A 26,442-nucleotide genomic window follows, 5' to 3' on the forward strand; every position below is an offset into this window, starting at 1 on the left:
AGCGTAGTATTTGACAGCACAGCTTCCTTCGTTTAACAGCTTGACAGATAATGACAAGAAAGACTAAATTGGTTGAGCTTACGAATGGATACTTAGTTTGTAGCTAGGTAGCTATGCAGCTAGGTACTGTACGTACCTAGCTACCTAGGGTGGAGGTGGCTAGGTAAATGCTAAGTAATACATACACATCAGTCAGTACGTACTATGGAGTATATAGGGTAGTATTGAATGTCTTATCCAGTTATTCGGAAATACCTAATGCTTAATGGGGTTTATGGTATGGTATGGTATTACAGAGTAGACAGAGTTATATTGGAGATATGCTTTGGGAATGGGTTATAGGTTTCATGTGATGGATGATCTTTTGCTGGGGATTTGGTGGATGTGCTAGGTAGGTAGGTAGGTAGTATGGCTTGGGTTGGGGGTTTGGAGGGAGGGAGGGAGGGAGGGAGGGAGGGAGGATGGCTGGATGTTTGATGGATGTCTGTGTTCATGTTGGCTGTAGCTTGGTAGGCTTGGTAACTACTAGCTACCGTTTAATGGTAGTTGAGTCTCGTGGTCATGGTGATGATTTGGTTGAGATTGTGGTCACTGGGTTAAGATACTGGGTTAAGATACTGGGTTAAGATACTGGGTTAATGTACTGGTTTAAAGGTATCGGGTCAACAGCACTGGGTTAATAGGTACCGAGTTAACAGATACACGATACACCAATACCGAGTGATGATGGTTCATTGAGATTGTTGATTCAGTCAATACCTATGTACCTACCTAGTAATAATGGTAATGGTTCATTAAGATTGATACTCCAGATCAAGTCACGATACGCGAAAATGATAAAGATGATGAAAATAGCGAGAATAGCGACGATGAATATCTTTATTCTTCATATCATGGCCGAGAAGTGAGATGGATTTTCATCTGTTTGTTTTTGTGTTTGTTTTCTATTGAGTTACTGTATCTACTGTATTTCTTCATCAACCTCTCTCTCGCATTTTCTTTCTCTCTCCTTTCCCTTCACCCGTCAACTCTTCCTAACTCCGTCTCCGAATCTTACATACAATTGATTCATAATCTTCAATGCCTAGATATGTATAATCAATTTAAGCATCATCAGGATTCAACAAGTATCTTGGCAATTGAATTTGTATTTGGCATGGCAAGAGGGAATAGGGAATTCGCATTTCAATTAAACCCGACGACATTTGCAGAATAAAAAGGACAAGAAAAATTAAGAAAAATAAGAAATCTTCCCCTGGTCCTTGATACGAACGACAACATCAAAAGGAAAAAGGTAAGTCTTCCCCTTGTTCTTGGTACGAACAGTAATCTGGGCATCAATTTGGTTTTCTATTTCTATTTCGAGGTTGGTCAGGTCAGGTCTAGGTAGGTACTGTAATTCTGTCTGTAACCCTTCAGCCTCTTTTTTCCTTTTCCTTTTTCATAGCCTTGCTGGATTTTATGAGGGTTTGATTGGTTGGGATTGGTTTTAGATGGTATTCAAATCAAACATTTTTTATGTATGTTTACTTTATATACCTACCTAGGTAGATATTTACACATTTACATATTTACACAATTATCACACATTTATTCACATCTATTATACATCTACATTTACACATCTTTCGTCCCAAATCCAAAACACCAAACACCAAACACCAAACACAAACTATAACCACCACACAAACAAACGTCGATCAAACCGTTCAATCCCTCCCTCTCTCTCTCTTATCCCTTGTCAATTCAATTGAGCGATTTACAAGCAAAGCAACACAAACACGAGAAATACACATTTTGCTTACATCTATTCCACGAAACTTTATCGGACTATTCGGACGAAGAGAGAAGAAGAAGGAAAAGAAGGAAAAAGAAGAATCCGACAGGTCAAATCAATATATCTGAATAGGCATCTATCTATCTGGTATAAGGTTACCCTTAAAACAAGTACAGTCAGTCAGTACGTACCGTACGATACGAACCGACGAGGGGTAACATTTCAATATCCCCACAATTACCGGTGTCACCGATAAAATCAAAAGGAAAGGCGAAAAAAAAGAAAAAAAGAATATCATATCAATTCTAGATCAATTAGTCAACCTCAGTCATCAATCAATACTCAGTCTGATATTCAGTTACTCAGTTATTCAGTCAATACTCTATTTAGTCACTACTCAGTCAATACCCCTCAATCAATCAATACTCGGTCAATACCCCTCAATCAATCAATACTCAAAAAATGCTTTCCGAACAATTCATCTCTTCAATTCGTGCTCAGCCTAGAACGGCGAATACTGCCATTTCAAAAGATATCGGCATTTACCTTCACACTCTACATCCTTCCCCAAAAATCGAATCACATTTCAAGAAATCTTCTACCTCAGTCAATTCCCTGGCGGCAAATTCATCTCATATTTTCGCGGCACAAGCTGATAAGGCGGTTATTCATGTTTATTCCAGGCAAAATGGAAATCAAGAAGCTTTAATTTCATTTCCCGAAAGGTTACACTCCTTAACTTTGGTCGGCGATGGTTTGGTAGTATTGGGTACAAGCGAGGGTCGGGTCATACTATGGGAGGTACGTTCTTGGGGATCCTTTCGCAATATCTGCAGCTTACGGTCGTGTTGTGCCGTCGTATGGCGACTTGAAGGCGACTTTATGGCGACATGATGGCGAATTCATGGCGTTTATGGAGTTGATGGCCTTTATGGACTTGATGCACTGCTAACTCTTTCCCGGTCTAGATCTTTACCGGTAGACAAGTTTCAACATCAGCTGCACATTTACAACCAATCTCTTGTATCGCGGCCACTTCAACTCATATGGTGACGGGTTCCGAAGATTCAAATCTCCACGTTTGGTCCATCTCACAACTTTTATCATTACATTCAAATACGAGTGAACCACATGAACCAATTCGATCCTTGTCAAATCATCGAGCCGCAATCACTTCCGTCATCATGGGTCATGGTTCCAGTACTTCAAATATTTGCATCTCAGCAAGTAAGGATAATTCAATTATTGTTTGGAATTATCACACGGGTGATCTTCTAAGAACATTCTTACTCTCATCTACACCATTATGCATGGCACTGGACCCATGCGATAGAGCCGTCTATACGGGCTTCGAGGACGGTTCATTACAAATGATTGAACTCATTCAACCAAATTCATCAATCAATCCATTATTTGATACTCGACTACAGAATACCCCAGTTCAGGTTACTTCATCTATTTGGTCCCCGCCATCGGATATTGGCACTGTACATTGTTTAGGGCTGAGTTATGATGGAACAAGTTTATTTTCGGGACATTCTTCTGGAAAGATCTCACACTGGGATACGGGTAGACGTGCTTTCTTGGTAGAACTTTCCGATTTGAATGCTCCTGTAACAAACCTTGTTATGCAATCTCCTTTTCCAAAGACGTCAAAAATCAAATCAATAAATGTGGTTAAGCCTAAATTGGCAGAGGGTAATTATACATTTACAGCTCAATTGATTGGTAATAAGGGATCTTCAATCTTTGATCAAGCTTTGGAATATCAAGGATTTCCCCAGGGTATGATTGAGAAGGCATTATTAAATCTTTCTGAACCTCAAGTTACAACCACATCATCTTCATCATCTTCATCCTCTAGCGAGGAAGAAAAGTTACGAAAAGAAAATTCGGAATTATGGAAGGTTATCAATGAGCAACGTGCTCTTCAAAAGAAAACCTTTGAAAAGTATTCCGAGTTAAAGACTGGTGGTGTTTGAATAATGATGTTAGGAGCTAAGGGAGATTTTGAGGTGCTATAGGAAATATCGAGAAGCCAGAACCGAAGCCGGACTCAAAGCTTGTTATTAGTTCAAACTTCATTACTTGGTGGGAAAAAGTATGTTGTTACAAGCTTTAATATTCATTGTCCTCAACTTACCACATCAGCTTTTATTGGAGAAATGGATAGAAGATACTTGAGGACATTTTACTTCCTCAATTCTTTTCATCTGTTGTCTTCATCGATGGAGAGCCCTTGATCTGATAATTTTAGATTCTTACAAGCAGGTTTTGATCTTGAACTAGAAAGATACTCTCATTCTCATCCAAAACTTTCAAGTCCTTGGATGTGGGGTATTTTGTAGGGTGGACATCTGAAGGATAGTCTTCAAGAGGGGATTGGAAGCCTTCATGTCTGGACCCTTAATGATTGCAAAGATCTTAACCAAATAGTCATGAGCCCTTGAATTATTAGGTTTTGTCATGATTTCACTGGTGACGATTTTGTCAAAACCTCAAGTCGCTGGGTGTATGATCGGGAGAGTGGCCTTGTACCATGAAGCTTTGCAAGGTGTGATGGTATGAAGTATACAAGAGCTTAATCTCTTACGTTGTATTTATGATGGAATGATGTACTCATGACTTCTCATGTAATTCCTCCATAGTTCAATAATAGTCAATACAAATACCACCTAGCTCCAAATCAATTATATATCTTGAATGTGATGGATATCAGATGTAGTTGTGATCACTCTTTCTTTTTCTTTTTCCTTTTGGTTTTCTTCTTAGTTTCTAATGTTGTTTTTTTTGGTAAGATACTCCAACTCGTGCTTAGTATTAAGGTGGTGAGTAATGTGGTGGTTGAAATATGAATATGAATATGAATATGAAAATGGGATAATTTTTTCTTCTTTTCTTCTTTTCTGGTAATCGCTAATTAATGTCTCTACTATTCCTCCCCCCAACCCGGCCTACTGTATTAAATAATGATTTTAGTTTTGGTTTTGGTTTTGGTTTTTGTATTGATGGTTTTCATTTGATTTGGAATGGTGGATGGATGATGGATTTTTAATATGTATGTGGTGTGGTAAGGTAGGAAGTAGAGGTTGGTAGTGGTAGTGGTGGGGATTAGAGGTTGGAGGTTAAAGGAAAGAAAGAAGATGGTGATGGATGTGAGGAATAGAGAGGTGGGAAGTGGGAAGAGGGAGGGAGGAATGGAGAGAGAAGAACTTGAAGGAAGAATAGTTTTATTTAGTTTTAGGTAGAGGTAGAGGTAGAGGTAGAGGTAGAGGTAGAGGTAGAGGTAGATGTAGATGTAGATGTAGATGTAGATATTATATTTGAGTTTATTTATTTTATTATTGGATTAGGTGTAGTTGGTTAGTTCCTGAATTGTTGGTGCTGGTATTGGTATTGATGCTGGTATAAAAGCTCTAGATTCTAAATTCTAGATTTGGATGATTTAGTTTGTTCCGCTGGGTGGGTAATTGAGTGCTTGAAAGATTGATTAGTGATGGTTTTGAGATCTGGACTGGGATTTGGAATAGTTATTTAGTAGGTGGTGGGATAATTATATCAATCAATACTTAAATATCTGTTATTGGGTAATTTTTTTATTTATTTTATATATTTTATTTCGTTTTCAATTTTTATTCTTGCTCTCTGACTCTTTGTCTGTTTGTTTCTTTTTGTTTTTTTGTGATTTAATCTCACTCTTAGTTTTTTTTTATTTTTTTATTTATTTTTTTAAATAATTAAAAAAGAGAATACTATATTCTGATATTAAGAGTGAGTGAGTATAGTACAATTAAATATTTTTATTTTAAATAAATTAGAGATTATATCAATATTCTTTTTTATTTTATCATTAGAGATATCTTTAAGTAGTAGATATATAGATAAAATTATAGTTTCTCTTTTTAGACTGAAGTACAATATTTGATAAATAATATAAGATTATATACTTACAGGAAAAAAGCTATATTCTTTCTGAGCTGAAGATATGTATGTAGATCAACTACACTACACATAGGTATGCAATACCAATCTATTTCTAAATAAAAAGAAGGCCACAGGCTCGTAGAAAAAGAAATAAAAAGAAACTAAAACAAGAAGAGAAGAGAAGTTCCCAGAGCTTATGCGTCTCCGGATCCCAAAACCATCATTTAACCCCATCCCCTTAGTCCAGCTAAGCCCTCAACCTCCTTCTACCTCCAAACCCACCACTCATCTATCCATCCATGCATCTAACATCTCACAGCCCAACTAATCACCCCCACAAACTCCATCCACAGCCCTACTAACCGCCCCCACAAACTCCATCCACAACCCACCTACCCCCTCATACCCCCCCGTCGTAACAAAAACCTCCCTAACCCCCTTCCCCACAATCTGCCCCACAACCTCCTCCTGCCTCTCCACCGACCCATCAAACCCATACAAAATAACTGAACTCTTCTCTTCCTGCTCCATCTCCACAACTTTCTCCAACGAATCCCCTTCTCCTCCTTTTCTATTACTATCAGATGAATACGCTGAATAAGATGTTTCTATCATGATGATGGTATCTGCTATGGTGAAGAATTCTGCAGAGACTGGAGTACCCGGGTTGAATGTTACGGTAAGGTTGTGTGCGTGCGCGGTTGTGGCGATGATGGTCATGTAGGTGGAGGATTGGGGTGTCCAGGTGCTGATGGCGTCGTCGAAGAAGATTCCGTCGAGGGAGATGTTGTGGGTTGGGTTTGTGGACCAGTATTTATCTAGTTGTCTCTCTTTCAGTATTTCTTGTATGCAAACTTGCTTAGAAATCCATCATAAGTAAAAAACTCAACTCACACGTCTCAACCTCCAACTCTACATCCTCCGTACTCTTAGCCATATATTTCGTATCCACATATCCCAATAACTTGACATTATCATATTGTGTTAAATTTGTGATGCCGGAGATATAGTCGGTTTCGGGATATTGATGTAGGGCTCCAGGACCGGAACTCGGATTGATGATTATGGTAAAGGGGAGGGTGGGGTAGGATTTTAGGGCTTCGGTGACCCAGTTCCAGGCTCCTGGCGTGGGATAGAGGTAGAGGGGGAGGAGGATGGAGGTTGGGAGGACCATGGTTGGGTATTTGGGGAGGGTGGGAGAGGAGAGAAGGAGGAGGGAATTGTGGGAATGGATGTATGGATGTTTGTATGGATGTATGAATGAATGTATGTACAATAAGAGTATCCAGACTCTAGAAGAATATTGAAAGAATGTAAGAATGAAGTATCAAAGTATCAAAGGAGCGAAAGTTTTGAATTCGATAAAGTAGAGAGCGACTAAGAGAGAGAGAGAGAGAGAGAGAGTAAAGACTTTATCGTCAAAAAGATAAAGTAATCTTAGGTATTAGTATAAAACTAAAAGGAAGTGACTCTAATATATGAATAGGTATATGAATAGGTATATTATGTGAGATTTAATAAAGTACTACGTACCTAGATAGTTGTGGGTCATGCAAATCTCCTTAATTTAGTAATTTTTGAAATGCGGGGGAGGGGTGGGCTGATTTGATTGATTGATTGTTTGATTGAATTCACATATAGGTAACCTACCTTAGTTTTTGAAAAAAATAAAAATCAACAACTTCAAGTTACCAAACGCGCGCAAATCATTCATTCAAATCATATATTAGTAGGTATTTAACCACTAGATTAGGCATCCTTAGCATTGAGTGGATCAAAGGATTATTACACTAAGTAAGCCAAAAAGATTAAAGTTTAGGAAACAGATAAGGTTAAAGTTATGATATGATGTGATTCCTTCTAGTAAAGTTATGAATGTTTCAAGTTTCCAAACGAGGCGCTTCAGGAACTCCAATCATATCATAATGTGGTGTGTGTGAAATATTCTTGGCGAGTTGGAGTGCATCCTATACTTTTTTGTGTGGTATGATAAGATCTTATGTATGACTAAAAGGGATAATTGCATGGTATTGATTAGATGTTAATGAAGGATTTTAGATGCGATGAAACGGGATCATTTTTTTGTCGTATATTGCGTATGATAGATTAGGGTGGAAAGATTCTCGATTATCTATAGTGTAATATTTTGTAATTGATGTAGGGTCAATGGAAAAGAATTGTTTAATGGTGTTAATTTTGATGATATCCAAAAAGAAAATACAAAATGAAATCAATCTTAGTTGGAAATGATGGGAATAATTTAACTACTTTTGTAATATAAAGTATCTCCTCAAATCCAATACCATACGATTCAGTGTATGCGAAGTATTGAGGAATTTCAGGGAGATTAGACTTTGTGAAACTCAGATAATTTCATGGTAAGATTGTTCTGGAAGAACAGAAGGAACATGGAAATGTAGATGACGGAAATATATCAGTAAGCGCAAGGAATGGGTGAAGCAGGATTGGAACTAATGGACTTTGGATTTTCAAGATCAATGTCCCTTTTCAAGTGAGATAACAAGAGGATCAAGTCAGCGTTAAGGGCCATGTAACTCGGACCTGGGAAAGCAGATAATCCATGGGCAGTATAGAATAAGGCAAGTGAACGCGATGATAAACAAATGAAGAGATTGAAACTGTGGCATCAATTGCAAAAGGCAATAGTCCATTGATGTGCTCTAGCGCGGAGAGAGATGGGTAGGGCGATGAGCGGTATCAAATGGGTCACAAGTTTCAAGAAGTGGAATTCATTCTAAGACTTTAATCTATGTAAACGAACAGAAGAAGGAAAGTTATCCCTGGTATCGGGTTTGCGATTTATGACCTGTGAAAATAATCGTATGAGATATCAATTCAGCAATCAGCCAGGCAAACTTGGCGGGTTTGCAACTGAGACTGATCTAAATTCCCGTCGCCATCAAATATCAATACCTTATTGACTTGGACGACACGAATTGGAGAAATGATGAGCCGCATTGATGAGAGGCTCACAAACACCTCGGAACGACATACTAAATTGGCAAGTGCTTACTTTACTTCATGACGGGCAGTTTGAATGGACAAACCGTATTCATTAGGAGTTTATGATCAGTGAAAGGTAAGCATGATAGAATTATATTGCTGGTACCTCCCAGCAAAAACTTCATGGAAACTATAAATTATCTGATAAATTAAATCTACGAAACACAAATAAATGTTGAAATTCACGCACATCGAAGGTAGTTGTTCATATATCAACACATTGATTTGTGCAGCATCGAAAACTTTACAAAACTTCAGTGCCTGGAAACAGCTCCGACAGAGATCCGTCGGCTGAAACGAGCTGAAATGCCTAAAGCACGAGTTTGCGGAACGTTACATCATTGAACGGGTCAGTAAGTATAGATGCACTAGCAGAGTTGTGGAGAATTCGAAGAATTGTATTGATGCTAGATTAAAAAAATCGTCAGATTCAAGGCCTGTAGTGGTCATGGGCTTTGAGACTAATCTCGACGAAGCATAAAAGGCGGCGACGTTCGACAATTAAGAGCAAATCTTGCCTCTTCTAGGCTTTTACATGAAAGTGTAGTGATAAAGTTTTAATACTAACAAGATTTGCCAACTATGGCTACAATCCTGAAACAGGTTATGCCCCGACATCAATATGCCCATAACCTCAAGCTATCGCCAACTCAACTGTAGATTGCAGACAGAGAGACAGTGACCTCGTCGGAGTACCAAGGTATAGGACATGTAGTTGGCCAACTAGCCACTGTAGTGATATCGCAGACCATGCAGGTAGAAAGATATTTTTGCTGCTAGGGCCGAGCAAGATCTCTGAACAAAACTTCGAGGACTAAGATTCGAGGTAGTAGGGCCGAGAGATTCCCAGGTAGAGGGAATGAAGGAGAGCATTGAGATGCCTAGGATTTGTTTTGGGGCGCGGTATGTTAAGGACGAAATTGCTAGTTAATTTGAGAAATCATGATGTACTATAAACTGTTGCACAATTGAATGCTATCAGCAGTATGCGGAGCACATCATGGAAAAGACCAAAGTGAATTGGGAGATAGAACCTCAATTTCCGTAACAATGACGGCATATAGAATAAATAAGCAAAAACGAACATGCGATCAGTATAAATGTGCTTGAATGATTCACTAAAAAACATTAATTATCAAGTACCCAAATTCAGCGTCATTGGGGTTCTTTGGACTGAAACCATCAAGACTTAGACATTAATGCAAAAGCTCAAAGTGCGGTCAAAATTTGACTGCATCTGACTAGAATAATTTGTATTTGCATTGCCCAAGTGTCATCTGAGGTCTGTCTGCCAGGAGTCTTCCTTTTTTTAGATGCACATCGAGAACCATCCAAACACTGGAAGTTTTTCGAACTCACTCTACGAGATCTAAGTACGCACTCCCCTATCCTTGGGTTCTTCAAAGATTCATCGGAGGTTATCCATGGACTTAATGTTTCCAACCAATGCTCATTTCCCACCATCGCGAAAAGAGCTCCAAATCTGACAGCACGCCTACGACGAATGAATCCGTAGTATTGAACGGCAGAAGTTCGGAAGATAAATTTTTTTTGTTTATCACCGCAGATCGGCTATGTCTGAAGGCTTAGAGGGGGACAAATTAGATGAGGAGAAATTACTTCAGAATGAAAAGTCTGATGTATTAAGTTCTTGGTGGTAGGTCATTCATGTGTTTTTAAACAATGGTGATGAGATCATAGTTACCATCGTATTCAGGAGGATGAAAAAGCTGAATGTGTGGATGAAGATATGGTTTTGCATTTGGCTTCTCTCGAGCAAGACAGGGAGGGATATGTTCTCATGCTTGGAGAACCATGGGGCCTAGGTAATTAGGAAAACCGTCATTCTTAGCTGACTTTGATAAATTTAAGAAACTTACACATGGGTTGTGATTTCTAAACATGAGTAGAGATATAGGTAAATCAATAAATAGTTCAGACTACGCAGATTTGAAAATAGACCCAACCCAAGAACTAGACCAATATACAACGCGAGAAAGCTTTCTTAGAAGACTAAAACAGATTAATTAAAGTAGGTAAAATAAACCACATGTCCTGACTTGATGGAATCATCATAATATAATTAACAATGCATGATATTTCTTCCTTTTGATCATGAATGTTGTCCCAAAACACCAGGAACCTCATCTACAACATTAAAATATACATATTAACAATTAGACTGCCCGCAAAAAATGCGAAACTTCAACATAATGTCATCATATCTCGTGAGCGAATGAATGTACACTTTTATACCCTCCCTCCCAAATTACCCCGCTGTAATATAGTTTTGAAGATTGTATAGAATGAGTACCCCGTCTTATAAACGCCATGCCCATAAAAAGATTCTAGACATCAAAAAAGAGACCATGATTGACGCCATATACTTCTTGGTATCAAGCCCCGTACTGAGAAAAATGCGGGAACAAAAGTCTCATCATCAGACTCCAAATCAAGATATTCGAAACCCACTCGTCGCTACTGTCCCGGTAGAGTTCAAAGGTATGCGAACCCCAGAATTCGCTTTAAAGAAACATTTCGAGTTCATCTCCGGATGTATGGGAGAAAATTGTATCCAAGTAGCTGCCAAACATTGTCCATTATTATATCGTGCGCATGATTCCAAACAATTTTCTAGAGTTGGGGTAGTGACGTTGGCTAGTTCGATATCTTCTCCCGGCGGAGAAGTCAAGTCGATAGCACAAGCTATACGAAATTCTACACTCGGCGCAGATGTTGTGTAAGTGGTATTGTTGACGTTGGGACAACCGGCCGAATCCACGATTTCCGTTACGGTCGGTGTGCATCCTGAAGATGTACCTGTAGATTCGGATTTAGAGGTTTTGCTGGAAAACTTGTGATCAGCTTTTTCCAATTATTCGCCGGGCACAAAAAAGTTACCTCGGACTATTATGTTTCCCGATCACACCTCCAATACCACCACCAATTCCTCCTCCTATGAAGAAAGAAACCACAGCTATCAAAACAAATGGCACCAGCCCGAATTTATTCTTTTGCTTTGGCGGAGGTCTATAAGGTGCAAGATCGTATGCTCTTCTTGGAGGTGGAAATTCCTGAAGCGGAATATTATCGTATGGTTTATTTAATGGTGATATTAGATGATTTGATGCCCTTCTCCCAGAATAAGAACGAACGAAATATTTATCCGGTGAAGTTAAGTATGGGGATTGTTCCTCGTGGACGACTTCTGGCGCCTCACTTGATATATGTAAGGGTCTAATTTGGTACCCCATATCTGCGATTAAATAATAATATCCAATTTATGCTAATGAAGGACAGAAAGAAATTGCATGTTTGATAATCAGGAGTGAAGGAATAACGATAAACTACATTAAGATGCTTCACTTGTACTTGTATGCCATCCTGGATTTCCTCCACATCCATTTTCGAAATAGCAAACTTCATTATTTCGGCTTTTGAGGCGCAGTTACGCAAGAATCAATATATGCTGCAGATATTCTGTAGCGGGGTTGTTTTTATACGCAATGTGATTGGTAACAGCCGTTTAAAGCTTGCGCCACAGAGATACAACACAAATCAACAACCAGATCATTGCAAGGATTTGTTGAAGATGGTTCCTAAATAATAAAATTTTGCCAAATGTGGTAGAAGCGAGAGCTACACTACCGCATGGAGGGGAAGTCTGACAAGTCTGGCCATCACTTGAAGACCTTTAGCCGCTTTGCGCCATCCATGGGAAACTATTGGTCGATCTGATAAGGCTAAATGAACATGTTGCTACCTAGGTACTGACTGTACTTGCCATCAACATGAAAGGTGCATCTTCTCGTTTCTCACGGGAGAAAGTAGGTGTGATGTTCTGATATTACCCCGAGTCTGATGGCCATAAATAAACATAGACATTGTACTTATCCATTACCGAAGGCGATAAATAGGTTTATCCTGGCAAATGGAATGCAACGTGAACAATCTTTTAGTTGTGCAGCAAATTGACAATGGTAAGATTGTCTCCATTGCTTTCTGGTTATGGTTGTGTGTGTGGCAGAAAGATTTTGCATGTCGGGAAACGAAAGCGGTGAGGTCTTTTTCGTCTCGTCTCCAGCACTTTGATCAAATACTCTTGGAGAACCCTCAGCATCGTATATGCAAGGCAAAACCCTGATATCTGTATCGAAGAACATGTACTCCGATACTCTTCTCTTCTTACTCGCCCTAATTAACCTCTAACAAGTACAATCTGATAAAATCAGAGCAAAGAAGAAAACCGGCGTTGTTCTACTATAATTTCCAGATCGAAGACTACGGAATTTGGCCCCGGCCTCTTCAAGAATTAATTCAATGATAGCATTTGTGAGAGGTATGATCCTGATAAGTGCTCGGAATAATGCCTCTTCCTTTACATTATTTCCCTTCCTCGAAAAATACCTAGATGACTCCAAATGTATCCTACCTCTACCCGACTCTGATAATTATTTCTCAATGAAGTTGTATCTCTTCAATTGGTACTCTTCCGCCTCCTACAAAATCTACAGCTTCTCCATTCATCAACCCATAAACAAAGCACTCACCTACAAGTTCCCAGCCCGTCCCGTCCCTTCTCAAAACAACAGGAACACTACATCCCGGCAATACCACGATTGAATCCCCTATCCTTGAAGCTGCTACCGTAAGACCAATCCTCCCATTTTTTGTTCCAATCAATCTCCTCCACGCAAGGATGTTAGCGGCCCACGATGAAGAATCTCGCATGTCATCACTACTTGTTCCTCTTTCTTCATTTCTATAAACCTTCCTTTCTTTTATCGTTTTAGCATCAGCCGTCAGATCTCCTAAACGTGTGCCACAAATAATGAGTTCCTTGTTACGCTCCGCGAAACCGTGAAGACTGAAATCTAGACCTGAACCTCCACCTTCTGATGTGCCAAATACTGACCATAGACGCGGTAAGCGGAGAACGGCCCATGATGGAGGAGGCTTTTCCCCATTAGGCGTGGTATCAGCTACAATAGTCCTCCAGAAAGCCTCTTTGACACCGTCGACAGTTCCATATGCATTTCGGATAGAGGATGCATTGGCGCAATTCTCCGGGTATGTTTCATCGGCCTCGTGGGCATTAAATGCTGAGAGGGTAGCTATGGAGTCGATGAAAACGGCATGTAGTGACATAAGATTATCAGGAGAGAAGACTGGCGGCGTAGGATGTGTGAAGCCACGATCTGCTTTGTAGATACCGGGAAGAAATATAACAGGAGCAGCTGTACACGACCAACAAACCACCCAAGAAGGTAAATCATGTATACAAGGTTTTACAACCTCTATGAAACGATCTCCTATCATTTTCCGCATCCAATGAGGATTAGTTGAAGGCGCTGAAGATAGCATAACCTTATTAACTGTAGAATGAATTAGTCTGAGAATATCCAAACCATGTTCGTTATTTGAGATCATTTCACGTGTGAAATTGGTAAATATCTCGGGAAGCTCGATTCGGTAATTTGGTGATACGTTTGTGAGTCCTTTCACGCAAGGAATAGCAAGAATTCCATAAACCTTATCCCGTGCATCAGTAGCTTGCGCCTGTCTTGCTAATTCGAGGGCTGGTAAAGCAGTATCTATACCCCTGTGATCTTCCTGACGCATGTTCTTAATACGAAGAAGATGTTTCCACTGTTGCCCAGGAGTTCCCTCGCGGTCTTCTAGTCGGCGATCTATGGTAGCTACGGTTTTATACCGATCAGCATCAGCAGTATGAGTAGTAATGTACTGCAAAACAGTATCTTCTTGCTTCTCTATAATCTCACAAGCTTTCCATATATCGCCTAGACACATATAATGACCTCCCCAGATAACAGGTGCATCCATTCTAGCCATGGCCAACTCTTGCAGAATCCAAAGACGATGCCAGTATTGACACGCAAAGAATAACCGAAGCGATTCAAAAGCATTGTCATGCCATGGTAAAGTGTAAGGAGCTGCCTCAACTGAACTGGCCGTATTATGATGTAAAGTCCCGTAATCAACAGCAAATTGCCTCAACCTGTCATCCGATCCTATCTCATGGGCTAACCATTGTAAAGCTGTGTATGCCATGGTTGTATTTGAAGTTGCCGAGCCAAGAGAGACAACCACCTGCCATGCCATAGCATAGATGTCTCGCATGAGCTTTACTTGCTGCTCACGCTCATCTAGATCATCTTGATTGATACATAGTGCATCGATCCATAAGTTAACACGACGTCTAACCCACTTTGACTCTCGAAGTTGAATTAAAGCAGTATGTAGATTCTGAGTGACCTGCATCTCAATCCCATTGACTAAAATTGTCTTTTTATCCGCTGGACTTCCCCAGACATATGAAAGTGCGACATATCTATCCGAGAGATGAGAAAAATTCTCGGTAGACGCAATGGTTTCACGGGAATCGACTTGAGTCTCCTTCAAAGACTTAATATATCCTTTCAAAGCGCGATCAAAAAGCCCTCTTCTAGGTTTGAATAACGTCGTATAATCGTATGGAGTTTGCTGAAGGGCTTTCCACTCCCTTTCAGCTGCAGTTTCACTCTCGACAAAAGCGGGGGATACACCGAGCTCCTTGAGCCTAACCGGACGCATTTGGCATGATATCATAGCAGAGTTATCAGGATATGAATGAGAACTTGGCTCGAGACACAGGACACGAACCTCATCTGCAGCCAGAGGTTGGTAAAGCAATGGGCTCCATGTTGGAGCATCAGCCATGTTGATTTGCGATTTAGTCGATCTACTCGTTAGAGGAGGACAATTTGGGAGAGTACCTCAAAAGAATTAATACAAGAGAAAGTCCTTTCATGATGATTTCTCGTCGCAGTTTGATGATTATTCCCCGGATCCCCCACCTATGACATGACGGCGGCAATGATCAATCAGCATTGCTTATTGAGGGGATTCCACGTAAAGAATGAGCTGTTTCAGCCCCTAACTTTCTCCATGTCACCATTGGATAATAAATCAACCAATCAATTGTGATTTGCTGCTATGGTAGTAGTGGGAAAAACCATTCGAAGATATTACACGTAACTAACCACTCACGTGCTGATCATGATTCTGCATTCATGGCATCTAAAATATCCCGTATTAAGGTTACCACTAAGCCTCCTTTCCTATCTCCGTCTCGTCTTCCATTCTCGTCTCATCCCTTCTTCATGCTTTCACTACCAACAAACTACATTCTAGTGAGGTAGTATCACAATCTAGAATGAGCATTGTTATGGCTGGTGCTTACAACCCCAGTGGCTGTGAGTCTTGCCTGACAATTTGGTTGATACAAATTTAGAATCAGCTCTAGTCCCAAATTTTATTAGCTTGCGAGAGCGTTACATTTGATCTATGTAAAGTTACATCGTCATGTTTCTTACCTTTCCTGATTGCTTCAATTTGCTTTTGTCTTGCTGTATCCTTCTTTTTATGGACATCACATTCTTGCCGCACAATTCCGTTACCCAGTAAAGCTCACAATATTCATACGTTTTGTTATCACATCACCTCAAACAAAACTAAGAAACATACAATTCGAATCGATAAAGCATATTCAATTCTAGAATGAATAGTCATAAACCTATAGTGAAACACGCTATGCACCTTTATACTCCTCCCTCAAATCGCGCCATTTGTATTTCGAAAATGCAGTCCATTCAGTAATCCACGTAGCCAATTTGTCCAATTCCACAACATTAATTTATCCCGCCGCGAGAATCTATTATTCTTTCTAGTCTTAAGTTTCCTTCATGATCCTTCACGTTTATGCCAAAAGACCGACGAAAGCAAGTGCGAGAATGGCAACGGCACCCTTGGACAATTGCTTGACGGTTGGTTGACCAGCATTAGCACTGGCTGAGGCGGTAGCACCGGAAGATGTTGCGGAAGCTGAAGTCTTGTCCGAGGTCGAGGCCGAGGATTTTGAAGTGCCAGACGCGGAGGTTGAGGAATGGCTTGCGGCTGATCCTGTAGCCGTTGTGGTGAAAGTAGCAACAGTGGAAGAAGCAGCGGACTCGGTGCTACTTGGGTAGATAGTACCACTGCCAGGGATTGCAGATCCGGAAATATCGTCTAAGGTACAGCCGAAATCAACGCCGTTAATACCAGTGCTCGCAGCGAAGCATTTCTCCCAATTTTGTTGATCAGTACTGCCAGTGACATTGCACGAACTATAGCAACCATCCATCAGGACCGTGACCGGAGCACTACCACAACAACGTGTCATGGCATTTACAGCATCAGAGTTTGAGGTGATGTTTCCTGCGGTACAAGCATTTATGTAGCTAGGATTGGTGCCGAGGATAGCAACAGGGAAGACAGTGTCAGCGGGACCAGTGCAACTCATCTTGGCGGTTGATTCTTGAAGTGCTGAAATTGTTTGGAGGTTTTAAAAGTTGAGTTGCTTGATGGTTGAGTTGTTTGGAGGTTGCGTATTTTGATGTTGTGTCGTTGTAAGGTTGGTTCTTGATTTGAGTTTGTGAGATTTTAAAGGTTGTTTATGTTAAAAGTAGAAGGGTCTCAAAAACGACTAAATAGCTGAAGCAGGCGCAGCAGGTGATTTGATCAAGACGCAAGTGCCGTAAGTTTGTTAATCTCAATGAAATGATTAAAAGCGAATGATGTTATTCAATTACTTGAGGGGGGAGTAAGAAAGTGAATATCAATTGGAAAAAAAAAAGTCTTGGGAGCTGGAAATTATAAGGATTCTTAACGATCTTTTAAAGCTTATTTATGCCACACAGCAAAGTATAATGAACTATAAAGGCTTGTCTGATAGTATTCTGTTAATACTGAAATGGTCAGACGCAATCACCGGGGCAAAGTAATACAACAGTTGGAATAAGCAATCAAGGCTGTGCAGTACTGCCGTACACAGTTGGTTCCTGCAGTGACTACGAGCTAGAGCAGTGAAGAAAAAGATATGATTTGTTTCCAGTGAAGCGGTAACCAATTGCATTTTTTCGTCGCAATGTAACAAATTTTCCTAATAACATAAGCTCCTTGAATTAATGTGGCTGGATCCTACAGGCGCAGTAATTTAAGTCAGCTTACTAGCCTTGCAAACCAACAGCCCCCAACACGAGCAACTTCTATCTTTCTAGTTCTACTTCCTTTCCCGAACAGTCTTCTGAGAAGAGTAGGATCAATTATCTTCTGGACCTGATAGTAATTGATACCCCTGATTTGATCTCTCGCGTCACTTACTTGAATGGTTACTCGGCTGGGTTGAGCAAGCATGTGATCATGTAATCAATCCTTAAAATCCTGCCGTAAGTTTCACAAGTCGACATATTATTAAAAGCGGGACAGTGGGTACAATGGAAACATCTGATGATTCTAGTATTTCAGAATCCACATTCCACATTTTGAACACAGGATCAGGCCTCCACTATTTCTTGATCGTAAAGTATCAGCCATTCAGGGTGACCATTTGTAAATGGAGATCTTCCAATTAATTTTGCGCCGCTGCTGATCAGGCCAGTGCTGTAGAGAAACCATGTACGCGGGGGATTCCTCAAACCCACAAGGGTAGCTAATCATAAGCACTAGCGTATCGTTGTGTGCCAGTCATAGCTACCCCCGTGTTTCCTTCGCACCTGTAAGCATTATCGGCTCGCTGTGGACTCGAGTCTATGGCATATGTACTAGATCTTCTCATTGGCCGGTTTACGTACAACCTCAGTTAAGATTAATACCTTTTCCCCCCCTGCCATTGAAATTCTTCCTTCAACATCCTTCTGTAACCTCATGTCTAGTTGAGGCTTACATTTTCATATGAAGAAGATCTATTATTGTCCCTATTCTACCGGTTTGGGGATCTGTCCGATAACCATGCTATTCCTTCGAAACCGTTGGGGAAGTTGAGGCTGATGTGCTATTACATACGATGAGTTTGATCATCCTGAGAATTAAGCTTCTCACGTGGCTACCACGATGTTTTCCTAAGTAATGCTGTTGAAGGAATACCCGAAATTTGCCCAGAATCAGCATCCTACTCTCCAATGAACTGTTTTGTGTACTTTTCATGATGATCATCGCAGAGGAAGTCTTTTAAAATTGTACCTTTATGACTCGCTTGAGCTGGGTTATAAGCATGCACACGAATTCAAGGCAGTTCTTGGCTGCTCCTACCACTACCTCCACAAGAATCCTTCTATAGCGATGCAAACTATGTGATGATTGAGCTCATCGATTCGAATATGTAAGACTCTGGAAAGAGAATGCTCTGTATATAAGATAGAGGAGCTTCATGGGCTCCTAACTTCCTCTCCTCATCACATTCCACATTCATTTGACAACCTCTCTCTAGTCACTCTTTTTTTTTCCTTCTCTAGGGTCCATTGATCCGTTTCATTCATTCATTGAGTGCCGTTGTTGATACGAATAATTGATTTTCAAATCCCTTCTATCTTTCCTTTAAAATTTCATCTATAATATCGAAATTATGCGTCAATCAGTCTTTGCTCTTGCGGCTCTGTCTTTATGGCAGGGTTGCACTGCTCAAGGTCCCAAAGAGACTCTAATCCCATATCATCCAGCAGATCTGGGACTTGTGAGAAGAGATGCACCACCTATGATAACTCTTCAAGATGAAGTCAGTCTTATCTGGGGATCACCAAATGGTATGTCAGCTTTTCCTCTCCGGGACTCATCATAGCTAATCTAGAAAAGGTTCAACATTTGTCAATGTAACCCTTAACACAGGCGAGACCGAACTTGTCATCTCCACCGAACACTTTGCCAGCAGTCTCATAGACGTACAATGCACAGGTGACCTATCTCTTACTTTCAAAGACAATGCCACCTTCCAAGATGCCATTGCAGATTGGTCTTGGGTTAATTTCCACGAGAACCGCACATTCTTTATTATTAACAACTGGGGTTCTTGCGCTGCCGCTTCAGAATCTGGTAGACAGCCATGGATTGTTCACGGAGTCGATGTTTATGATGAACAAAACTTCATCGTCAACTTCAATGCTACCCTTGCAGACTGGGATGATGTTATGTCTGAAGCTGTTATTGAATTCGGATCTATGCCATCTACTTCAACCAAGAGAGATGACACTGTTAGCAAATCCTTATCTCTCAGTTTAGCCCACACTCTTCCCCAGACTTTCTTCAGCAAAACTACTAATAATGGACTCGACTTCTCCATTAACTGCCCAGGTTGTGCTACCACTGGTTCCATGAATGTTCAAGGAAAGATTGTTATGAATACCAACTTCATTGGTCTTCCTACTAGTGTAAAGTCTGTCTCTATCAACGCTACTCCACAAGGTGTAGGTGCCAACTTGGCTCTTGGATTTACGGTATCCGGTACATTGGGTAGCGGTTGGTCAAAAGACTGGAACTTGATCACTGTTGGTCTTCCAGGATGGTCCATTCCAAAGATCATCGATTTGGGTCCACAATTCAGTGTTGATGCTGGTTTCAGTCTCAGCGGTGTTGAAGGAAATGCTGATATTAGCGCTGGTATCAACGTTGCCATTCCAGATTCCTCTTCTGCTGTTCTCGGTATCAGTGGTATTGATTCTAGCTACAACGGTTGGATCCCAACTGTTACTCCTCAAACTCCCAAGGTCGACGTGGAGGTTGATGGAAACTTGGAATTGTTCACCTCACTTGGTCTTGATATTGGACTTACTGTTCTCGGCAAGTATGGTTTCGGAGGTGGACTATTCCTCCGAATTCCAGATGTCAAAATTGATCTTGGAGCAGAATTTAACACTCAAGGTGCATGCTCTGGATCAGCCGATGTCTTTGGTGTTAAATTAGGTGCAACTGTCGGTGTTGATCTTGGACTTGGTGTGTACACCGAATCTGGCGGAGACAAGAACTGGAAGGCAAACACCACCATCTATTCAAACAGCAACTTGATCACTCCTATTGATAAATGTTTCCCTCTGGGTCCAACTCTTCCAGCTTCTATCAAGGGTGTATCTATCAAGACTGTTGGTACTGTTCCAGTTTCTTCCTCTACTAAAGCAGTTAGTACCACACAGGCGGCTAGTACTTCATCCAAGCCAACTAGCTCATTATCTTCATCCAAGGCTTCGACTACTGCTGTCAGTCTCACTGGTAAGACTTCAGCAACAGCATCAGGCACCCCCATTAAAGTGTCTAGAACTAGCTTATCTTCATCTATCAAGGTCTCTGGTACTGGTGTCTCAGCAAGCAAAGTAACTGGTACAGGAGTCTATGGATATGGCACTGATAAGGTATCCGGAACTGGTTTCACATCAAGCAAAATTATTGGTACTGGTCTTTCATCATCCATCCATGGATATGCAACTGCTCATGCTTTTTCCTCTACCGGCAAGCTCTCCGGAACTGGCGTCTATTCATCCATTTATGAATATGGAAGCGCCCCAGTCTTTTCCTCGACCACCAAACTTTCAGGAACAGGAGTTTCTTCATTTAGCAAAGTCATTGGTACAGGTGTTTCATCTGTTTCATACGGTACTCACCCTGACACCACGCTTTCATCTGTTAAAGGTGCGAGCACTTCAACTCATCTCACTGAAGGATATGGTGATTTTACTACTTCGGTTGCCAAGTCTTCCGACACCGCTGTGATTAGGAGCTCTCTGTATATCTCTGCTTCGGGAGTTAGCTCAGTCAAGACCGCCATCGCTTCATCTAGCACCTCATCTGTTCTCGGACTTGAGACCAGCAAATCCTCCTCTTCTTCAACTAAGGCAACCACAACAGCTGGGGGTCCAGCCTACGGATATGCCACCTCTTCCGCTCTTGGCCTCGAGACGACCAAAGCTTCTTCCACTGCAGCCTCAACTACCAAGGTCTCCAGCACGATAGTAGAAAGCTCCACCTCAACAAAAGCATCTTCAATAGTCATACCCACTAAATCCGCCATCGGTTCCATTGCCCCAGCTCCAACTGCCACCGGTACAATCTCCACCTGTGACAAATGGGTCATCATCGAAGATACCGCCTGCTCATGTCAAAACATTGAGAAATTCTACGGTGTGAGTTCCGCTAATCTTCTTACCTGGAACCCAGCTCTAGGAAGCGAGTGTAAATTGACCATTGGAGAAGCTGTCTGTATTGGAGTCAAGGGCTCCTACAAACGCGCTGTTAGTGGTCGCCTTGCTCGATTTATCGATGCTTGATTGATTCTTCTGCATCATGTTGGTTAATGGAATAGGGTATTAAATGTGGTATGAATGATATTTGCATTTTTTGGAAAGACCAATGGATGGATGGGTGGGATTTTGTATTTCTTTATATTTCTTTTCGAATTTTTATTTTTTGGGTTAGGGAATGGGTAGATCGGCCGAAATGGCTGGTTTTAGTGGGGGAATTATTATTGCATTTCTGCATTCTGTACGAGTAGCATGAATTTTGAGAAAAGGAAAGAAAGTTTAAGATGATGATTTTGAAGTTTGATTGTTGCTTGTTGAAGATTGTGATTTGTGAGATGTGCGCTCTTTCCCCTGATCCATTAATTTTATACTTGGAAGGAACTACAAACTCCTAGGGGGAAAGGCCCTTGAAGCTACATGTGGTTTGGAGGAATCCTTCAATAGCTCACTCTTTCGAAAAATGAAGTGATTGAGCCACACGGATTAATTTTGCATTAAATCATAGAATATTTTGAGCTCTCTGTGGATACTTTTCTCGGCTTCATTGATCCCACACCAAAAATTCACGATCCAGCCATTCCAACTTCAACTTGAACTTCGACGCCAAACTCTGCCCCCTTGCATTTGAGCTTCCGACTCGAACGGTCTCCATCAATAGACTAATACTATAATCGAAAAGTTGTCGCACTCCATGCGCTCTGCCGTAAATTTGGACGAAATCGTACGAGCCCTTCTTCCTTCAAAGAACGAATATTGAGTTAGCCTACTATTCTTCGATTAAACTACGACCATTGACCAAGCGTGCGAAGCCATGGCCTTCAAAAGTAGTCGGTCTAGTTTATTTTCTATGTCTGCAATACCTGAATATGATCCTGAACTTGTAACTAATCAATCCAAGACTGAGAGCACCCCATACATGGAGTAAGTTCATATGTCTAAGGACGATGAAATTAAAGACTCATGAATTACCTAGTTCTTTTGGAACAGATTTAGCACAGATTCATGTAGCCCGAGGAAATCTAATGAGGATCTTCCATGTGTATAAGAAGAAGCTCTGCCATAGGATACACCATTTCAATCAGCTCTTTGAGGGCAATCATGATCCTTTTATCGAATTTTCTGATATATCACCGCCCATTTTTGACGTGCTTATCGAATGGGTCTACACAGATTGCTTACGGGACATTGAGATAGTGAAAGCCAAAGGTTCCGACCGTAAGACTTTTTCCATCTCATGGAATCCTATACCGCTGTATATTCTTGCAGAAAAATTGAGTCTTCCGGGGCTTATGGACCGAGTTATGGAAGTTGTGCGAAAACTAGACAGGTCAGAAGATGTCTATTATAGCCCAGAGGCGCTCAAGTCAATATATGTGCACACTCGCGGAAGATCGAAGATTAGAAAATATGTTACAGAACACGCTGCGTATGCGATTCGCAACTTCGACGAGTTATCCAGTCTTTCAACTACCGAATTATTGTCTGCCATGGAGAACATAGATTTCGTTCGTGATTATTTAGAAGTAACCCGCATTAGGAACCTCAAAGATCCGCGCATAGGTCCTGGTTGCGAATATCATACCCATTAGGAGCATGAAGAATGCCCGGCGCGGAGGTACTTGGACGATGCAAAGATAACCATTCGTGAACCCGAAAATGGTGTGGAAAAGACAAAGCCATCATCAAAATAACCAAGACTACCTCCAGGCTCGCGACGGCAAAAAGCAGCCCAACAAGGAATTGATTTTGGTTCTCGACTAGAATTCCAATAATTCGACTGCAATCCGACAATAAGGGTCTCCGGGTTCCTGAATTTCATAAAAACATTCAAATGGTTTCAAACACCGGATTCATTTTGAAAATTGAACTGGCCTCAACCTCCGAAAGCTCACATCTGGTCCGCTACTTCGAGCTAGTGGACACACTATTCTTGAGGTAGTATCATAATCTAAAGGGGATCATTAAGGACATTCAACTCAGCCGGGTTGGGAAACTCGTTAGAGTCATTCAGCCATATTGGAACATTGACAGCTGTTTGACCATGGAAAGAATTTAAAGTTAGAGTGCAGTCTAGGCTATTAAAACAACCGAACATTATTCATTTCTTGTCGTTTCAACCTTTATATGATGGTCTACAGAGATTTTTCGCACACAATGATTTTTGGAGGGAGGTTTCAGCGTTTTTGATATTAGTATCACTTGGCTTTAAGCATGGAATGCATAGCGGAAATCACAAAAACTCATTGAATTTGTAACAGAGAAAATATATGGGATTAAAATACAACTCCTTGTCGTTTTAATCAAGAAAATTAACAGGAAGTCTATCAAATAGATTGGCTCCGCAAAACTCAGTGTTCGTGTCGATTTTCCACTGCATTATTTTTTTCCACCTTATCAATCCATCTCTAGTCCCATCTGGTCCCAAATCGTTTTGTTGAAGCTTAGTAGAACTGGGAGAAGAGTTAGAGTAAATATGAATGCAGTCCCCCCTGGAGCTCACTTAGGTAATCTCTCGCGATCTTGAACAGCTCAGGCCCAGGACAGACCTATGGAAAGCTACTAAGTAAACAAAATTGACTAGATATGATTCTTGCAGATTCGAAACACAGTCTTGGGAAGAGTTGTGGAACATGCGATTGGTGGAGGATGTTAACTGTTATATTCACCATAGATAGGTGCGAAAGAGTCTGCCAATAGATAGCTTCAATCGGGCAGTAGAACATATCAATTTATCTATAGTAAACGAACATGTAATAATTCTTCTTGATACAAAACATCAAGTTCGAAATGGAATATTCTGTCTTTAGATTTTCGAGAACTTCCTGTAGTAATTTTGCCTGCCTTTTCTTATTTACAATTCGTTATGCTACTTTTTATGGTTATATTCAAATCGAAATTCTAGCTTAGCAGTTCACACTGTTTTTAAGATGATTTTTACATGAGCACAGAGGGCATCCAAATACTCAACACTCACTTGAATAAAGTAAACAAAAGCTCAAGCAATATTGCAATCTTAAATAAACGAGATTCACTGTTACCCCGCAGCAAATAATCTGCATCAGTATTAACCTCTTCATCTTTCCAGCTTTCTACCTCCAATCGATACTTCTACGAGCATCTAGCAGGTGCTGTCTCTTCAATCTTTCAGCATTACGATCTGGAATTTCGCAGACCCTCAATCAGAGCAGGTCAAGACCAAAACATCACCAACTGGAAGCGTTGATCTCTCAGCCTCAAAGCAGTTTCCACAACCACCGCCACCCCTAAGCAGCTTTTATCATTCAACCCAAATATTGAAATATGTCTCAAAAGCGTAATCATGCTGAGTTCTCAGCGGGGTCTTCAGTGACCGAGGAAAAAACGCTTGTCGGTGCAAAAAGCCATGCTGTTGCCAAGCGCAATAAAAATAGGGTCGCAAAAAGAAAACCCGCTATCTTCATGAAGTAAGTTCAAGTAGCACCCTCTCATACATGAAGACTGATGAGGATACGCAGCTCGCTTGGAAGATAAATGGCTAGAATACACGTTGGCAGCGGTGAAGACCATATGCGTTTTCATGTACATAAAGAGAACAATTTGCGCAAAGTCGTCCTATTTCGAAGAAATTTTCAAGAATGGAGGGACTATTGCTAACCTTCCAAATCATTCGCCTCATATTTTTGACGTACTCCTCGAATGGATATATACCGATAAGTTGCGTTGTATCGATGAGATCCTCTTAGATCTTGAGGACACTGCATTACTGTACCAAATGGCGGAAAACCTCGGTTTACCCAAGGCTATGAATGCCATTATGGATCAATTTCAAGCATATGATTGGAACAACGGCTTTGCTTATATGTTCCATGCAATTTGCAATCAAATCCCTCTATGAAATTACGCTAAAAGGTTCATGACTCCGGATCTATGCTGTCCGGCTGATTTCATTTGGCCTTCAAAACGACCTCGGCTCCTATTCTCACAAGGAACTACTGTCACTCTTTAAGAATGATGACTTCACACTTGACTTTCTCGAAGCAACTTCGAACAAGGGGGTCGGAGATCCTCGCGAAGAATTTTCATGTCGCTTCCATGTACACACAGACGGTGATACATGCGCAAGCAAGGACGAAGATGGTGAGGGTGATTGGGATGGCGAGGTCGGTCAGTTGAAGGACAACGAGTCTGCTCCAGAATGCGCTTGCAAATTGGATGGAAGCTAAGCGATAAGAAAGGCAAGGCTGTCTAGATCTTCTAAAATTGCAGATCATTATTCTGATATCTGCGACAGAAAGATCGATGACGGTTACCTGAGTTGAATGCGATAAGGCTGAAAGATTGGTATGCAGGGGTTGAGATACGAACATAGATCTTCAACGCGACAGTCTCCAAGGAAACTTAGAGCGGCTTCATAAGTAGTTAGTGTTAGCTTCCACCTAAATGCTTTGAGCGTTAATTCATCGTGTCCATGGGACATCATACTTTTCTTTTGTCGTGAAACGTCCAAATTAGGTTTGATCTCCCCACATAAACTAGCCCATAACCAAATCTATTGGACTTAAGCTGACTCAAGTTGCACTGACCACAAACGGGTGTGTATTAGCATTTTTAGCAGAATCAAGTGTCAAGTGTCAGATA

The 26,442-nt window shown here is 40.9% G+C and overlaps 11 protein-coding genes across 11 annotated transcripts; 7 read left to right on the forward strand and 4 right to left on the reverse strand.

Annotated features, from left to right (window-relative positions):
• Window positions 1-461: 461 nt before the first annotated feature.
• On the forward strand, window positions 462-626 carry SS1G_09161 (predicted protein; the record flags this gene model as incomplete). Its single annotated transcript, XM_001589390.1, has 1 exon — window positions 462-626. One exon carries the CDS (start codon window positions 462-464, stop codon window positions 624-626), a length of 165 nt encoding a protein of 54 aa, XP_001589440.1.
• Window positions 627-2,239: 1,613 nt separating this feature from the next.
• SS1G_09162 (hypothetical protein) lies at window positions 2,240-3,759 on the forward strand (the record flags this gene model as incomplete). The annotated part of the gene is made up of 2 exons (XM_001589391.1): window positions 2,240-2,578; window positions 2,746-3,759. The coding sequence occupies 2 exons, from the start codon at window positions 2,240-2,242 to the stop codon at window positions 3,757-3,759; spliced, it is 1,353 nt and encodes a 450-aa protein (XP_001589441.1).
• Window positions 3,760-6,025: 2,266 nt separating this feature from the next.
• SS1G_09163 (hypothetical protein) lies at window positions 6,026-6,875 on the reverse strand (the record flags this gene model as incomplete). Its single annotated transcript, XM_001589392.1, has 2 exons — window positions 6,026-6,519; window positions 6,596-6,875. The coding sequence occupies 2 exons, from the start codon at window positions 6,873-6,875 to the stop codon at window positions 6,026-6,028; spliced, it is 774 nt and encodes a 257-aa protein (XP_001589442.1).
• Window positions 6,876-9,031: 2,156 nt separating this feature from the next.
• On the forward strand, window positions 9,032-9,543 carry SS1G_09164 (predicted protein; the record flags this gene model as incomplete). The annotated part of the gene is made up of 2 exons (XM_001589393.1): window positions 9,032-9,057; window positions 9,393-9,543. The coding sequence occupies 2 exons, from the start codon at window positions 9,032-9,034 to the stop codon at window positions 9,541-9,543; spliced, it is 177 nt and encodes a 58-aa protein (XP_001589443.1).
• Window positions 9,544-10,299: 756 nt separating this feature from the next.
• SS1G_09165 (predicted protein) lies at window positions 10,300-10,679 on the forward strand (the record flags this gene model as incomplete). The annotated part of the gene is made up of 3 exons (XM_001589394.1): window positions 10,300-10,382; window positions 10,427-10,551; window positions 10,660-10,679. 3 exons carry the CDS (start codon window positions 10,300-10,302, stop codon window positions 10,677-10,679), a joined length of 228 nt encoding a protein of 75 aa, XP_001589444.1.
• A 498-nt stretch (window positions 10,680-11,177) lies between these two features.
• SS1G_09166 (hypothetical protein) lies at window positions 11,178-11,979 on the reverse strand (the record flags this gene model as incomplete). The annotated part of the gene is made up of 2 exons (XM_001589395.1): window positions 11,178-11,571; window positions 11,627-11,979. The coding sequence occupies 2 exons, from the start codon at window positions 11,977-11,979 to the stop codon at window positions 11,178-11,180; spliced, it is 747 nt and encodes a 248-aa protein (XP_001589445.1).
• Window positions 11,980-12,615: 636 nt separating this feature from the next.
• Window positions 12,616-15,445, reverse strand: SS1G_09167 (hypothetical protein; the record flags this gene model as incomplete). Its single annotated transcript, XM_001589396.1, has 2 exons — window positions 12,616-12,930; window positions 13,280-15,445. 2 exons carry the CDS (start codon window positions 15,443-15,445, stop codon window positions 12,616-12,618), a joined length of 2,481 nt encoding a protein of 826 aa, XP_001589446.1.
• Window positions 15,446-16,484: 1,039 nt separating this feature from the next.
• On the reverse strand, window positions 16,485-17,066 carry SS1G_09168 (hypothetical protein; the record flags this gene model as incomplete). Its single annotated transcript, XM_001589397.1, has 1 exon — window positions 16,485-17,066. One exon carries the CDS (start codon window positions 17,064-17,066, stop codon window positions 16,485-16,487), a length of 582 nt encoding a protein of 193 aa, XP_001589447.1.
• Window positions 17,067-19,166: 2,100 nt separating this feature from the next.
• Window positions 19,167-21,852, forward strand: SS1G_09169 (predicted protein; the record flags this gene model as incomplete). The annotated part of the gene is made up of 2 exons (XM_001589398.1): window positions 19,167-19,344; window positions 19,394-21,852. The coding sequence occupies 2 exons, from the start codon at window positions 19,167-19,169 to the stop codon at window positions 21,850-21,852; spliced, it is 2,637 nt and encodes an 878-aa protein (XP_001589448.1).
• Window positions 21,853-22,636: 784 nt separating this feature from the next.
• Window positions 22,637-23,414, forward strand: SS1G_09170 (predicted protein; the record flags this gene model as incomplete). Its single annotated transcript, XM_001589399.1, has 2 exons — window positions 22,637-22,746; window positions 22,799-23,414. The coding sequence occupies 2 exons, from the start codon at window positions 22,637-22,639 to the stop codon at window positions 23,412-23,414; spliced, it is 726 nt and encodes a 241-aa protein (XP_001589449.1).
• Window positions 23,415-25,125: 1,711 nt separating this feature from the next.
• On the forward strand, window positions 25,126-26,123 carry SS1G_09171 (predicted protein; the record flags this gene model as incomplete). The annotated part of the gene is made up of 3 exons (XM_001589400.1): window positions 25,126-25,268; window positions 25,812-25,964; window positions 26,096-26,123. 3 exons carry the CDS (start codon window positions 25,126-25,128, stop codon window positions 26,121-26,123), a joined length of 324 nt encoding a protein of 107 aa, XP_001589450.1.
• Window positions 26,124-26,442: the final 319 nt, after the last annotated feature.

The sequence above is a fragment of the Sclerotinia sclerotiorum genome, genomic scaffold (genome assembly GCF_000146945.2).
Source record: "Sclerotinia sclerotiorum 1980 UF-70 scaffold_13 genomic scaffold, whole genome shotgun sequence".
NCBI classification, from domain to species: domain Eukaryota; kingdom Fungi; phylum Ascomycota; class Leotiomycetes; order Helotiales; family Sclerotiniaceae; genus Sclerotinia; species Sclerotinia sclerotiorum.